The following is a 16,350-nucleotide window of genomic DNA, read 5'->3' as shown; positions in this document are numbered from 1 at the left end:
GTTTAAGGGTTAAGTCACACTACACATACATATACAAGCATATATATACACACCCCTCTGGGTTTTCTGCTATTTTCTTTCTAGTTCTTTTTCTTGTTTATTTCCTCTTATCTCCATAGGGAAGTGGAACAGAATTCTTCCTCCATAAGCCATGTGTGTTGTAAGAGGCAACTAAAATGCTGGGAGCAAGGGGCTAGTAACCCCTTCTCCTGTACAAATTACTAAATTTAAAAAGAAAAACTTTTGTTTTTCTTTTTGGGCCACCCTGCCTTGGTGGGATACAGCCGGTTTGTTGAAAAAAAAAAAAAGGTGTAGGTAGACCTGGCTCCCACTCCCCCAACATAAGTAAGGTTATGAGGATAAAAAAATTAGTTAACGAAAGATTGGGTGTCAGACTGGAGGGAGAGAGTATGGAGGAGGTGAATGTATTCAGATATTTAGGAGTGGATGTGTCAGCAGATGGGTCTATGAAAGATGAGGTGAATCATAGAAATGATGAGGGTAAAAAGGTGAGTGGTGATCTTAGGAGTCTGAGGACACAAAGAACTTTGTCCATGGAAGCAAAGAGGGGAATGTATGAGAGTATAGTTATACAAACATTCTTATATGGGTGTGAAGTATGGGTGGTGAATGTTGCAACAAGGAGAAGGATGGAGGCAGTGAAGATGTCATGTCTGAAGACAATGTGTAGGGTGAATATAATGCAGACAATTTGTATTTTGAAAATTAGGAGGTGGTGCGGGATTACCAAAACTATTATCCAGAGGGGTGAGGAGGGGTTGTTGAGGTGGTAAGGACATGTAGAGAGGATGAAACAAAACAGAATGACTTAAAGTGTGTATAAATCTGTAGTGGAGGGAAGGCAGGGTAGGGGTTGGCACTAGGAATGGTTGGAGGGACAGGGTACAGGAGGTTTTGTGTTAGAAAGGTTTAGACTTTCAGCAAGCATGTGTGAGCGTGTTAGACAGGAGTGAATGGAGGCAAATGGTTTTTAGAACTTGTGCTTTTGGAGTGTGAGCAAGGTAACATTTATGAAGGGATTCAGGAAAGCCGGCAGGCCGGACTCGAGTCCTGGAGATGGGAAGTATAGTGCCTGCATTCTGAAGGAGGGGTGTTAATGTTGCAATTTTAAAACTGTAGTGTAAGTGCACCTCTGGCAAGACAGTGATGGAGTGAATGATGGTGAAAGTTTTTTTTTTTTTCAGGCCATCCTGCCTTGGTGGGAGATGGCCCATGTTTTAATAAAAAGAAACTAAATAAATCAGTACACTACTGTATAAACATTTAAAAACATACCAGAAATGTTATAAATTGTGCAAAGGCAACATTAAAACAATATCAAAGATGGTTGACACAAACCCACTACCATTATAGTATATTCTTCACTTAGCGACGAATTCTGTTAGTGATGTGGTCTTAGGAATGGAACTCTGTCGTTAAGTGAGGAGAGGTTGTGTATGCCATTTTCAGGTGTATAAATACTCTGTTAATCAACAGTAAACTGTGCATTGTTGTAATATTAATTTTGAGGTTGTAAAAAATTATTTTTGTCTTGTGTAAAGTAAAAAAAAAATAAAAAATACCTGGTTGCTTCGTCCAGTAATAAAATACGTGGATTACTAATCAAGGCACGGGCTATTGCAATCCTCTGCTTCTGGCCGCCTGACAACATCACTCCACGCTCTCCAACAACAGTATCAAAACCTTCGGGGAAGGAGTTGATGAATGAGAGGGCATTTGCTTCTTTTGCAGCAATTATGATATCTTCATCTGTGACAGCTGAAGGATCCTGAGCACCATACAGCATATTTTCACGAATAGTTGTAGAAAACAATACTGGTTCCTGTTTGGGCATCAGTATGATTAAATTATGACTAAACTGACACTGGAAAAACTAACACTAATATTTATATCAGTTTTAGGAAATTTATACTATTTACCTGAAAAAACATGGCTGTGTAATACAAGTAATCCAGGCAACCGTTTGTCTTCAAATTACGTTTAATGCATAAATCGACAAGATAATTAAGACAAAATATTACAGCCTAATAAAATTTTGATCTTTAACAGTGAGTAGCTGTTGGGTTTACAACTTTTCATGTATATAAAAAAAAATCACTTAATAATCTTTATGTATTGTAATGTAAAAGAGAAGTTTGAATATGAAGTAGCAACCAAAAATATCAGTCAACATTTTGCATGAAAACTGGCACAGAATATCACAAATGATCAAGCCCTTCAACCCTTTGACTTCAAGACCCCAAATCCTGAAGTGTCTGTATTGCAAAATATTAAAAGAAGAAGAAAAAAAAATTCCTATGAAATGATAGAGAAACTTTTCCCGATGGTAATGACACCAATAGTACGAAATTTGATGGAAAACTTATGGAATTACGCTCTCGCAAAGTTAGCAATTTTGGCAATATATATGCATCGGTGATTTTGCCCAATTTGAGCCCTATTTTCAGCCAGTTCCTTTGTTCAAGTCGACCAAACTTGTGGCTATTTCTTTAGAACCCCATTTGTTCTATCGATTGAGTACAAGAAACTGCCCATTTACCGATTTCAACTACCCAATAGTGGTCAGAAATAGGCAATTCAGCCAATTTCACGCAAATTAAAAAAGATGCCAATTTCAAAATAGTATCTAGAATAACCAATGCAGACATTCCTGACACTAAAATAACATTTTCTCTGTTCATTAGTGACATCTCCAGGCCCCCCCTCTTATATTACTCTTGCTTTCTATTTTGAATTTTTATTCACACAAAAATAGAAGATTTACTGTTATGCAGATTACTGCATTATTGTAATAACTGTAAATAATGTCAACCCATTCATGACTGCATATTAGAATGGTTAGTTGGACACTTACTGGACGGTGATGTCATTTGTTTACTCTTAAACATTAGCAAAAATTGAACATTTCCGCTACTTTGAGTTCAATTTCAAGATCGTTCTCGTCGTGAAACCAATCAAAATCATTGTGAAACCAGTCAAAATCTCTATTTCTGTAATGTCTTTCATTCTATCAAATGAGACCAAGAAAACGAGATTTTTTTTTTTTTCAACAAGTCGGCCGTCTCCCACCGAGGCAGGGTGACCCAAAAAGAAAATACTTTCATCATCATTCAACACTTTCACCTCACTCACACAATCACTGTTTTTGCAGAGGTGCTCAGAACACAACAGTTTAGAAGCATATACCTGCAGTTTACCTGGAGAGAGTTCCGGAGGTCAACGCCCCCGCGGCCTGGTCTGTGACCAGGCCTCCTGGTGGATCAGAGCCTGATCAACCAGGCTGTTACTGTTGGCTGTACGCAAACCAATGTACGAGCCACAGCCCGGCTGGTCAGGAACCGACTTTAGGTGCTTGTCCAGTGCCAGCTTGAAGACTGCCAGGGGTCTGTTGGTAATCCCCCTTATGTATGCTGGAAGGCAGTTGAACAGTCTCAGGCCCCTGACACTTACTGTATGGTCTCTTAACGTGCTAGTGACACCCCTGCTTTTCATTGGGGGGATGTTGCATCGTCTGCCAAGTCTTTTGCTGCACAACATATCCCTCCAAACCATAAATACTATACGAAAATACACCTCAAAGTTGGCGTGTAGGCCAAAAAATACAGTGTAGGCCAAAAACACAGTCGGAGTTTTTTTAGTTATTATGCACTGTGTGCTGCAGAATTTTTTTTTTATACTGTGCACACTTACCACACAGACCCATTCTTTCACATGAGGGTCTACCAGCTTTCTCTCCTGCTTGATTTGAAGCCGGTAGAATTTTGGCGAATTAATAAGTCACCAACACTGGTTCGTAAGAAGTATATATATGACACCGATAGAGATAATGTATGGACATAAGCAACCAAAAAGCACGTGTGAACACATTACACTGAAGTGAAGACGAACATTTTTTGGGATTTTAAGTGCTGTTAACCCTTTGACTGTCGCGGCCAAATATATACGTCTTACGAGGTACCGTGTTTGACGTATATATACTCATAAATTATAGCGGCTTCAAATCAAGCAGGAGAAAGCTGGTAGGCCCACATGTGAGAAAATGGGTCTGTGTGGTCAGTGTGCACCATATAAAAAAAATCCTGGAGCACGCAGTGCATAATGAGAAAAAAAAACTCCGACCGTTTTTTTAATTAAAATGCCGACTTTGTGGTCTATTTTCGTGTAGTATTTATGGTTGTATTCTCGTTTTCTTGGTCTCATTCGATAGAATGGAAAACATATTATAGAAAGAGAGGTGATTTTGATTGATTTTACTATAAAAAGAACCTGAAAATGGAGCTCAAAGTAGGGGAAATGTTTGATTTTTGCCAATGTTCAAAAGTAAACAAATGATGTCATTGTCCAATAAATGTCCAACTAGCCATTCTAATATGCAGTCATGAATGGGTTGATGTTATTTATACAATTATTACAGTATTGCAGTAGTCTGGATAATAGTAAGTCTTCTATGTTTTGTTTGAATAAAAATTCAAAATTGAAAGCAACAGTAATATCAGAGGGGCTTGGAGACATGACTGATGAACAAAGAAAATGTTATTTTAGAGCCAGGAATGTCTGCGTTTTCATTCTGGGCCTTATTTTGAAATTGTCATATTTTTTAATTTTTGTGAAATTGGCCAAATTGCAAATTTCTGACCACATTATTGGGTAGTTGAAATCGGTAAATGGGCAGTTTCTTGTACTCAATAGATAGAAAAAATGGAGTTCTAAAGAAATAGCTATGAGTCTGGTCGACTGGAACAACGGAATTAGCCGAAAATAGGGCTCAAAGTGGGCGAAATTGCCGATTTGTAAATATCGCCGTGGTCGCTAACTTCGCGAGAGCATAATTCCGTCAGTTTTCCATCAAATTTCGTTTTTTTTTGGGTGTCATTACAATCGGGAAAAGATTCTCTATCATTTCATAAGAATTTTTTTTTTTTTTTTTTAAATTTTGCGGCACAAGGAGACACCTCAGGATTGGGGGTTGCGACAGTCAAGGGGTTAATAAGTGATTAACATTACACATAAAGGGATTAAAGAAAAACAGACAGATTTGAATTGTGCAGGTAGGAGGTACACTGCTTAACTCTGAAAGATGGGTGATGATATTGCAGTGTGGTGGATCACTGGAACTGTGATGTCCATGTTCTTATGGAAAGACATCTAGAAAATGAGCAATGGTGAATGTTTTTTTCCTTCATTCCTTGGGTCACCCTACTGTGATGGGAAATAGCCAGTCTTAAAAAAATAAAATAAATAAATAGATAATTATCCAATTCTTTCTTCTGATGTACGCTTACAACTTCCCCATCTCCTGCCATAAAATGCTTCATTGCTGAAATTTATTTTAGCTATAATTGTGTCAAATTTTCTATCACATCTGCCATACCTATCCATCTTAAGCCTTTCTCCAATTCTTTTACCACTCAATACAAGCCTATATAAATTTAAAATAAAAACAACTTTATTACCTGACTAACAGAACCAATCACTGTACGTAACCAAGATGGATCCAGCTGACGTATTGGTATGTCATCAATAGTAATTTCCCCATTTAATGGGTCATACAAACGCAAGAGAAGCGAGCCAATGGTGCTTTTCCCAGATCCACTGGAGCCTACAACAGCAACTACTGAGCCTGTTAAAAAATATAAATAAAATTATTAATCCAGTACAAAAGAAGGTAAACAAAGAAGCAGACTAAGAAACTGACTAATATTATAACAAATAGTATTTTCTAAGAATATATTGGCATAAGCAAGGTAATGATAGACTTTACGTACTCTACGAAACAAAAGGAAACTATTTTTTATTTTTTATTATCACACTGGCCGATTCCCACCAAGGCAGGGTGGCCCGAAAAAGAAAAACTATCACCATCATTCACTCCATCACTGTCTTGCCAGAAGGGTGCTTTACACTACTGTTTTTAAACTGCAACATTAACACCCCTCCTTCAGAGTGCAGGCACTGTACTTCCCATCTCCAGGACTCAAGTCCGGCCTGCCGGTTTCCCTGAACCCCTTCATAAATGTTACTTTGCTCACACTCCAACAGCACGTCAAGTATTAAAAACCATTTGTCTCCATTCACTCCTATCAAACACGCTCATGCATACCTGCTGGAAGTCCAAGCCCCTCGCACACAAAACCTCCTTTACCCCCTCTCTCCAACCTTTCCTAGGCCGACCCCTACCCCGCCTTCCTTCCACTACAGACTGATACACTCTTGAAGTCATTCTGTTTCGCTCCATTCTCTCTACATGTCCGAACCACCTCAACAACCCTTCCTCAGCCCTCTGGACAACAGTTTTGGTAATCCTGCACCTCCTCCTAACTTCCAAACTACGAATTCTCTGCATTATATTCACACCACACATTGCCCTCAGACATGACATCTCCACTGCCTCCAGCCTTCTCCTCGCTGCAACATTCATCACCCATGCTTCACACCCATATAAGAGCGTTGGTAAAACTATACTCTCATACATTCCCCTCTTTGCCTCCAAGGATAAAGTTCTTTGTCTCCACAGACTCCTAAGTGCACCACTCACTCTTTTTCCCTCATCAATTCTATGATTCACCTCATCTTTCATAGACCCATCCGCTGACACGTCCACTCCCAAATATCTGAATACATTCACCTCCTCCATACTCTCTCCCTCCAATCTGATATTCAATCTTTCATCACCTAATCTTTTTGTTATCCTCATAACCTTACTCTTTCCTGTATTCACCTTTAATTTTCTTCTTTTGCACACCCTACCAAATTCATCCACCAATCTCTGCAACTTCCTTCAGAATCTCCCAAGAGCACAGTGTCATCAGCAAAGAGCAGCTGTGACAACTCCCACTTTGTGTGTGATTCTTTATCTTTTAACTCCATGCCTCTTGTCAAGACCCTAGCATTTACTTCTCTTACAACCCCATCTATAAATATATTAAACAACCACGGTGACATCACACATCCTTGTCTAAGGTCTACTTTTACTGGGAAATAATTTCCCTCTTTCCTACATACTCTAACTTGAGCCTCACTATCCTTGTAAAAACTCTTCACTGCTTTCAGTAACCTACCTCCTACACCATACACTTGCAACATCTGCCACATTGCCCCCCTATCCACCCTGTCATACGCCTTTTCCAAATCCATAAATGCCACAAAGACCTCTTTAGCCTTATCTAAATACTGTTCACTTATATGTTTCACTGTAAACACCTGGTCCACACACCCCCTACCTTTCCTAAAGCCTCCTTGTTCATCTGCTATCCTATTCTCCGTCTTACTCTTAATTCTTTCAATAATAACTCTACCATACACTTTACCAGGTATACTCAGCAGACTTATCCCCCTATAATTTTTGCACTCTCTTTTATCCCCTTTGCCTTTATACAAAGGAACTATGCATGCTCTCTGCCAATCCCTAGGTACCTTACCCTCTTCCATACATTTATTAAATAATTGCACCAACCACTCCAAAACTATATCCCCACCTGCTTTTAACATTTCTATCTTTATCCCATCAACCCCGGCTGCCTTACCCCCTTTCATTTTACCTACTGCCTCACAAACTTCCCCCACACTCACAACTGGCTCTTCCTCACTCCTACAAGATGTTATTCCTCCTTGCCCTATACACGAAATCACAGCTTCCCTATCTTCATCAACATTTAACAATTCCTCAAAATATTCCCTCCATCTTCCCAATACCTCTAACTCTCCATTTAATAACTCTCCTCTCCTATTTTTAACTGACAAATCCATTTGTTCTCTAGGCTTTCTTAACTTGTTAATCTCACTCCAAAACTTTTTCTTATTTTCAACAAAATTTGTTGATAACATCTCACCCACTCTCTCATTTGCTCTCTTTTTACATTGCTTCACCACTCTCTTAACCTCTCTCTTTTTCTCCATATACTCTTCCCTCCTTGCATCACTTCTACTTTGTAAAAACTTCTCATATGCTAACTTTTTCTCCCTTACTACTCTCTTTACATCATCATTCCACCAATCGCTCCTCTTCCCTTCCGCACCCACTTTCCTGTAACCACAAACTTCTGCTGAACACTCTAACACTACATTTTTAAACCTACCCTATACCTCTTCGACCCCATTGCCTATGCTCTCATTAGCCCATCTATCCTCCAATAGCTGTTTATATCTTACCCTAACTGCCTCCTCTTTTAGTTTATAAACCTTCACCTCTCTCTTCCCTGATGCTTCTATTCTCCTTGTATCCCATCTACCTTTTACTCTCAGTGTAGCTACAACTAGAAAGTGATCTGATATATCTGTGGCCCCTCTATAAACATGTACATCCTGAAGTCTACTCAACAGTCTTTTATCTACCAATACATAATCCAACAAACTACTGTCATTTTGCCCTACATCATATCTTGTATACTTATTTATCCTCTTTTTCTTAAAATATGTATTACCTATAACTAAACCCCTTTCTATACAAAGTTCAATCAAAGGGCTCCCATTATCATTTACACCTGGCACCCCAAACTTACCTACCACACCCTCTCTAAAAGTTTCTCCTACTTTAGCATTCAGGTCCCCTACCACAATTACTCTCTCACTTGGTTCAAAGGCTCCTATACATTCACTTAACATCTCCCAAAATCTCTCTCTCTCCTCTGCATTCCTCTCTTCTCCAGGTGCATACACGCTTATTATGACCCACTTCTCGCATCTAACCTTTACTTTAATCCACATAATTCTTGAATTTACACATTCATATTCTCTTTTCTCCTTCCATAACTGATCATTTAACATTACTGCTACCCCTTCCTTTGCTCTAACTCTCTCAGATACTCCAGATTTAATCCCATTTATTTCCTCCCACTGAAACTCTCCTACCCCCTTCAGCTTTGTTTCGCTTAGGGCCAGGACATCCAACTTCTTTTCATTCATAACATCAGCAATCATCTGTTTCTTGTCATCCGCACTACATCCACGTACATTTTACCAGGTATCAAGATCTAATACTAGTGATAAAAACAAAAGGCTTGGACTTACCGATACTTCAAAATGGCTATCAGAGCTAAAAGAAAGGAGTTATGAGAAAAGCTGACTGACAGGAGGAAGATACACAATAACTACACAAGATTATTAAAGAATAAATAAATAAAGAGTAAGGTGATGAGGGTATCAAATGATTTAGATAAATAAAAATTGGATATCAAATTGGGGAGGAGGAGTATGGAAGAAGTGAATGTTTTCAGATATTTGGGAGTTGACGTATCAGCAGATGGATTTATGAAGGATGAGGTTAATCATAGAATTGATGAGAGAAAAAAAGGTGAGTGGTACGTTGAGGTATATGTAGAGACAAAGAACGTTATCTATGGAGGCAAAGAAGGGAATGTATGAAAGTATAGTGGTACCAACACTCTTATATGGGTGTGAAGCTTGGGTTGTATATGCTGCAGCAAGGAGGCGGTTGGAGGCAGTGGAGATGTTCTGCCTAAGGGCAATGTGTGGTGTAAATATTATGCAAAAAATTTGGAGTGTGGAAATTAGGAGAAGGTGTGGAGTTAATAAAAGTAATAGTCAGAGGGCTGAAGAGGGGTTGTTGAGGTGGTTTGGTCATTTAGAGAGAATGGATCAAAGTAGAATGACACAGAGTGTAAAAATCTGTAGGGGAAGGAAGACGGGGTAGGGGTCGTCTTCGAAAGGGTTGAAGGGAGGGGGTAAAGGAGGTTTTGTGAGTGAGGGGCTTGGACTTCCAGCAAGCGTGCGTGAGCGTGTTAGATAGGAGTGAATGGAGACGAATGGTATTTGGGACCTGATGAGCTGTTGGAGTGTGAGCAGGGTAATATTTAGTGAAGGGATTCAGGGAAACCGGTTATTTTATATAGCTGGACTCGAGTCCTGGAAATGGGAAGTACAATGCCTGCACTCTAAAGTAGTAGTTTGGGATATTGGCAGTTTGGAGGGACATGTTGTGTATCTTCATACGTATATACAGTGGACCCCCGGATAACGATCAGCTCCCAACTCGACCAATTATGTAAGTTTATTTTTGTAAGTGCTTTTGTAGGTGTATTTTTAGGAGTCTGAAATGGACTAATCTAATTCACAATATTTCTTATGGGAACAAATTCGGTCTATAACGGCACCCAAACAGACTTCTGGATTGAAATAATATCGTTATGCGGGGGTCCACTGTACTTCTAAACTGTTGTATTCTGGGCACCTCTGCAAAAACAGTGATTATGTGTGAGGTGAAAGTGTTGAATGATGATGAAAGTATTTTCTTTTTGGGGATTTTCTTTCTTTTTGGGTCACCCTGCCTTGGTGGGAGACGGCCGACTTGTAAAAAAAAAAAAAAAATTAACAAGGAGGATTTCTTAGCACCATGAATAGGGAGAAAAAATGTAGTAACTCTCTATTTAGAAGACTAATATGGATAGAGGGGGCCAGTAATGGCAACTGTGGTGGATAGACAAGATTGTTTTGTTAAATCAAGAATATTTCCAAATCAGATGATCCAGCAGATTCTGTCCCCTATTTCAGAACTCCATTAAAAATGAGGATACACTTTATTAACTAAGAAAGATGAGGTATTGGAAGAATATTAGAAAACTCTTTACAAACAGTGACAGAACAATAAAACGAGTTACAGGAAAAGGTAACTTAAAAAAAATGATAAATTAAATACATGTACCAAAAAGGAATATTACAAGCTTAGCTGTTTCTATAGCTACAAATGGGTAAATTACTTGCAAACCACTCTCACAATAGGGCAGAGAAAGAAGAAAAAAAAACTTTTTGCCTGAAGTAAACATGTACCTTCAATAGTTTAAGATGAGAGGCACATATAAGGTGGTTTTCAGAATCAAAACAGACACCAAGACACTTCATCCCACATGCAACTAACTGGTACACAGCATGAGTGCAGAACTCCCAACTAGCTAAACAAAAAAAAAAAAAAAAAAAATATTAAGAAATTTAATGCATCCTAACCATTAATATCAAGTTTCAATATAAAATTCGGCATGCTAAATCATACATTTTTCATAACTTAAATATTACATATTTATGAAATCATTATTGTTCTTCCAACAAATGGGCCGTATTCCACTGATGCATGATGGCCCAAAAAGAAAAATGAAGGAGTTACTAGCCCCTTGCTCCCGGCACTTTAGTTGCCTTGTGAAGGCTTACTCAGCTCTGTAATAACTTCAGACAGTATTACCAAAGCTGGCTCCTCCTCAGGAAAATTAATGAATAGAAAACGAAATAATAATTCACAAAGATAAACACTTTATTATTTATTAAAGCAAACCTAAAACAATAAAACATGACAGGTGTATCCTATTTGAAAGAAAAATGAAAAATGAAATGAATAAAATAACATTTGAACTCAACGCTAATATATATATTGGGGTGTCTGGTGTTGGTGACACTTCGTGTTGTTGAAATCTTAGCCGTTGCTGATGTGGAGGGGGGGGGGGTCGCAGATGTTGGTGACCACCACCGGCTAGTTCTTCACAGAGTATCGCCGTGAGTATTCTATCCCGATGACAGGAAAGTAGGTTCTTTACCGCTGCAATGATGTGGGGTTACGTCCTGCAATTTCATACAGGTGCACAGGTAATTAAATCCAAAATGGGGAAGTCTCTGGACGATAGTCCTTCTCCGTCAGTTCTTCTCGTTGATTGACAGGTGACCCTCTCTGTCATCCAAGAGTAGTGTTGGGAGCTGTGAGTCGAGTGATTTACTGTTTGACCAGAGCCCCACACGTCACCTTTCGGGGGTGGGGGGGAAGAGGGAGGGGAAAGGATAGTGGGAGCTAGACTGACCCTACGTTAACAAGCAGCCGGTAATCAAACTATCACTTTCAGGGTGGGAGAAAAAGGCGGGAACAGCGGGAGCTTGACTTACCCTACCTTAACAAGTAGCCGGCAATGAAACTATTGTTACTATATACTCCCTTGCTACTCCTATCTATTGAACTTTTTCCTCACACTCCCCCATACCAAGACTTATAGTCAAGGAGTATTAGAAGAATAGGCGAGGAAAAAGTTCTAACATGTGGAAGTCGCGTAAGGCAAGAAATCTTCTACTGACTGTCACGACTTAACCAGTCAGAAATAATTGGATGAACCATTGATATACACAATATGGAACTTAAAAGCCTGGAGTGCCAATGTCCACCTCAAGAGGCGACTGTTGGTTCCCTTAAAAGTTTCTAGGTATATCAAAGGTTTGTGGTCCGTTTCTAAAATGAATTCTTTTCCCAGCAAATAAAATTTAAGTTTGGAGATACCCCACACAAGGGCCAAACATTCCTTTTCTATGGTGGAGTATCTCGTTTCTGCGGGAAGGAGTTTCCGGCTTAGGAAGCATACAGGGAAGGGAGTACCATCATGGTATTGTAGTAACACCGAACCTAAGCCAGTATTGGAGGCATCAGTTCTTAAACAAAATGTTTTATTAATATCTGGAATCTTAAGTATAGAGTCTTTCGAAAAGATGCTTTTAATCTCATTAAACTTTTCCCGAGCTACATTGGAAAGTTCAAGAGGTTCCTTCACAGACTTTTTAAGGAAGTCGGATAAAAGATGCCTGTAAGATCAGTAAGGTTCGGGATAAACCGTGCATAAAAATTTACAGAACCAAGAAAGCTACGCACGAGCTTCTTGGTTTTGGGGAATTTAAATACTAATAAAGCTTTGATCTTACTGGGGAGAGGCTGCAGAGAGTTATTAGAAAGTATCAGTCCAAGATATCTAATCTTGTTATACCCAAGGAAGCATTTCTTCAGCTTGGCAGTGAGGCCATGTGAGCGTAACCTACGCAAAACTGATGTTAATGTTTGGATATGTTCGCCCCATGTAGATGTCATTACGTAAATGTTATAAAAATAAACTGAAACATTTGGCATATTACCCAAGACCTTTCTCATCAGTCTCACGTAGGTAGCACAGGCAGTTACCAAACCGAAGGGCATAGTTCTATATTACATCAGTCCTTGGTGTGTAGGAAAAGCGGTGTACTGCTTAGAAGAAGGATCTAACATTACTTGATGATATGCCTGTGCAATATCAATCTCTGAAAAGAAGGAAGCGTCATAAAATTTGTGTAGATCGCTATCTATTAAGGGCATAGGCTCAGCATCCCACCGAGTTATAGCATTAAGGCCTCTGAAGTCAATAGCAAGTCTATATGAATTATCCTCCTTCTTAACCATGACTACTGGTGAACAATATGAAGATACTGAAGGTTCAATGATCTTTAGTTTTAATAATTTGTCTACCTCTCGGTCAAATGCATCCCTAAGGTGAACTGGAACTGGGAATAATTTTCGTTTGATAGGATTGTCCGTCACTAAGTCAATCTTATGGACTACCGTGGAGGTAACACCTGGAATATCAGTAAAGACGTCTGAAAAGTTACTCACACATTGAAGTAGTTCATGTCTCTTATGGTCATCCAAAGATTCATTAATATTAATGTTGGTTGCGTCCAAGTGGTCAAAAGTCACCAAGTCATGTAGTTCTTTATCATAGTCTAAGTTAGAGGTGTCAATTACGCACACCTTACATTCTTCAGTTGACGTATCAAGTTCGTGTGGAAAAACTAAGTCAAAGTTATTAAGGCAGTTAACCAAATTTCTTTGGTAATATTTCTTAAGGATGTTGATATGATAAAGCTTAGGTTTCCCCTTGACTTCTATGAGGTAGTCAACTTTCCCACAAATTTTTAATACTTTATATGGACCTTTCCATGCTACTAATAATTTATTTGACTTGATAGACAAAAGTACAAGAACTTCATCCCCTACTTTAAAACTTCTCCTCTGACTTTTGGAATCAAAATAAGTTTTGTATTGGTCCATTGACAAGCTTAAGTTTTTCGAAACTATGTCAGAGGTCTCCTCAAGTTTGGATCTAAGGTCAAGGAGAAACTGATAAGAAGACTGAACCTCAGCATTTACCTTCTCATTAGTCCATAAGTCATGAAGGATGGACAGTGGACCTCTGGCCTGTCTACCATAGAGAAGTTCAAAAGGTGAAAACCCCAAAGAGTCACTGGGAACTTCCCTCATGGCAAACAAAGCACAGGGTAGGTAACGATGCCACTCCTTAGGTTTAAGGGAGCAAAGTTTCCTTAAAATGGACTTGAGAATCGAATGCTGGCGCTCAATCCTCCCATTACAGCTGGGATGATAGGGTGTTGTGAAGAGAGGCTTCACTCCTAGAAGTTGGTAGAGAAGTTGGTAGAGATGTTGCATTAAGTCAGATGTGAATTGTGTCCCACGGTCAGACAAAATTTCTCTAGGGATGCCCACTCTGGAGAAGATGGACAAAAGGGCTTCAGCCACCTCTGTAGTAATGGTCTTTAAGGGAACGGCTTCAGGGAAACTCGAAGCATAATCAACTAATGTTAATATATATCTATGTCCCCCAGATGAAAGTGGAGATAAAGGACCAACGATGTCAATAGCTACTCTTTCAAATGGTACCGTAAAGATAGGCATTTTGACCATAGGTACTCGCCTGGTACCTCGGGAGGATGACAGTTGGCAAACTATACACGATCTACAATAGGTAGTGACATCTGAGGACATTTTTGGCCAAAAATAGGTTTCCCTAATTTTATTTAAGGTTTTACGATGCGAGAAATGTCCGGCCACTGGCAGGTCATGAGCCATTTTAAGAACAGTCTCTCTGCATTGACTTGGAGCAACTAAGATGGAATAGTCTGTCTCATCTGAATTTAATGTGAATACTGACTTGTACAAGATTTTTTTTTTTTTTTTTTTTTTTTCAACAAGTCAGTCGTCTCCCACCGAGGCAGGGTGACCCAAAAAAAAGAAAGAAAATCCCCAAAAAGAAAATACTTTCATCATCATTCAACACTTTCACCACACTCACACATTATCACTGCTTTTGCAGAGGTGCTCAGAATATAACAGTTTAGAAGCATATATGTATAGAGATACACAACATATCCCTCCAAACTGCCAATATCCCAAACCCCTTTATATACCTTTTATATATTCAAATTTATATGAAAAGTTTTTCCTTTGGATAACTTGATTTTGTTTAGCGGCATTATGGCAATTCTGAAGAGAAGGGCAATTACGTTGTAAATTGACAAAAGAGTCCTTTGATATATCTAAAGGCTTGAAGTTAGGGAAAATCAAAGGATGGACAGAAGGAGAAGCCTGGGCTTTAGTCTGAACCCTAGTCAAGACATTTATGGTATCGGAGGTGATATCTTCACTTTCATCCAACAAGTGAACCGGTGATCCTACTACCTTGCTTTCGAGAGTAGCATCACTGGTTTTTAATCCCACATGAATCTCACGAGACATTGTCTCATCTGAGCTTTCGAGGGGCTTCTCTGACTTTACAGGAAGAGGATCTGAAACACTTATGTCCATCTTTGGCGATGAAAGGTCAACATCAGAAGGAAGAATGGCACCTTTTACATTACCTATTAGTATGGAGCAAGAAGTGATGGGAGCTAGTACGGCTTCAGACCAACCTGTGAACCATTTAGACCTAATGTAACAACAGATGGTAGGAAAAGTGTCTGTACGGCCCAAGTAGTCTGAAAGTATAGCAGAGGAATGAGTTTCTTTAAGATTAGGGAACAGCTTATCAGAAATTACTATACATGTGCATCCAGTGTCTCGTAAAATGGTAGATACATTAAGTCCATTAACTGTTCCTGAACAGAAGGGTGCTTGGTCATTACAGTCTTTAAAACATCTTCCAACTTTTTGGACCTTCTTAGAAGGACAATCTGGACGTTTATGTCCCTTAACACCACACAAATGACAAACAGGAATAAAAGAAGTCATTTTACTTTCCACTAGAGGCTTTGATTTCTTAAGGTCTGATGAACCCTTGCTCTTAGAGTTCGATCCCTTTAGGTCTTTATAGGAATTGTGAGCCTCAGCATACAGGTCAGCAGCCTCAGCAACTTCCTCAGCTTTAATCAGGTTACGTTCTCTAATGAATGTTCGTATCTGGTGAGGAAGAGCTGTCAGGAACTGGTCAGCAACAATGAAGTCTCGAAGAGATTCATAACTGTGATCACTTCCTGAACTCTCTATCCAAAAGTCAAACAAACGAAAGAGTGTTACCTGTAACTGTTGAAAGTTCTGGCCAGGCTGTAAGGTGGCATACCTGAAATCTTTCCTGTAAGAATTAGTGTTTTTTTGGTATGCTTTAAGGATTGCCTTCTTCAGTAGGTTATAATTACATATAATATCATGCGACAAACTTGCATAGATATTCAAAGCTGTACCAGAAAATAACATTCCTGACCTGGTAGCCCAGGTGTCAGCAGGCCATTCACAGAGGGTAGCGGTATTTTCAA

The 16,350-nt window shown here is 39.2% G+C and overlaps 1 protein-coding gene across 2 annotated transcripts in view; it reads right to left on the bottom strand.

Moving 5' to 3' along the window:
* LOC128699175 (ATP-binding cassette sub-family B member 10, mitochondrial) overlaps nucleotides 1–16,350 on the bottom strand; it is an 80,248-nt gene that overhangs the window by 24,980 nt on the left and 38,918 nt on the right. For both annotated transcript variants that reach the window (XM_070096718.1, XM_070096719.1), the window contains 2 exons: nucleotides 5,475–5,641; nucleotides 1,584–1,843 (listed from right to left, as the gene is read on the bottom strand). In XM_070096718.1, the coding sequence (XP_069952819.1) occupies nucleotides 1,584–1,843; nucleotides 5,475–5,641 (427 nt within the window). The remainder of the gene's footprint in view (nucleotides 1–1,583; nucleotides 1,844–5,474; nucleotides 5,642–16,350) is intronic.

The sequence above is a fragment of the Cherax quadricarinatus genome, chromosome 54, assembly GCF_038502225.1.
Source record: "Cherax quadricarinatus isolate ZL_2023a chromosome 54, ASM3850222v1, whole genome shotgun sequence".
Taxonomy (NCBI): Eukaryota; Metazoa; Arthropoda; class Malacostraca; order Decapoda; family Parastacidae; genus Cherax; species Cherax quadricarinatus.
This window is presented reverse-complemented; position numbering and strand designations above follow the sequence as displayed.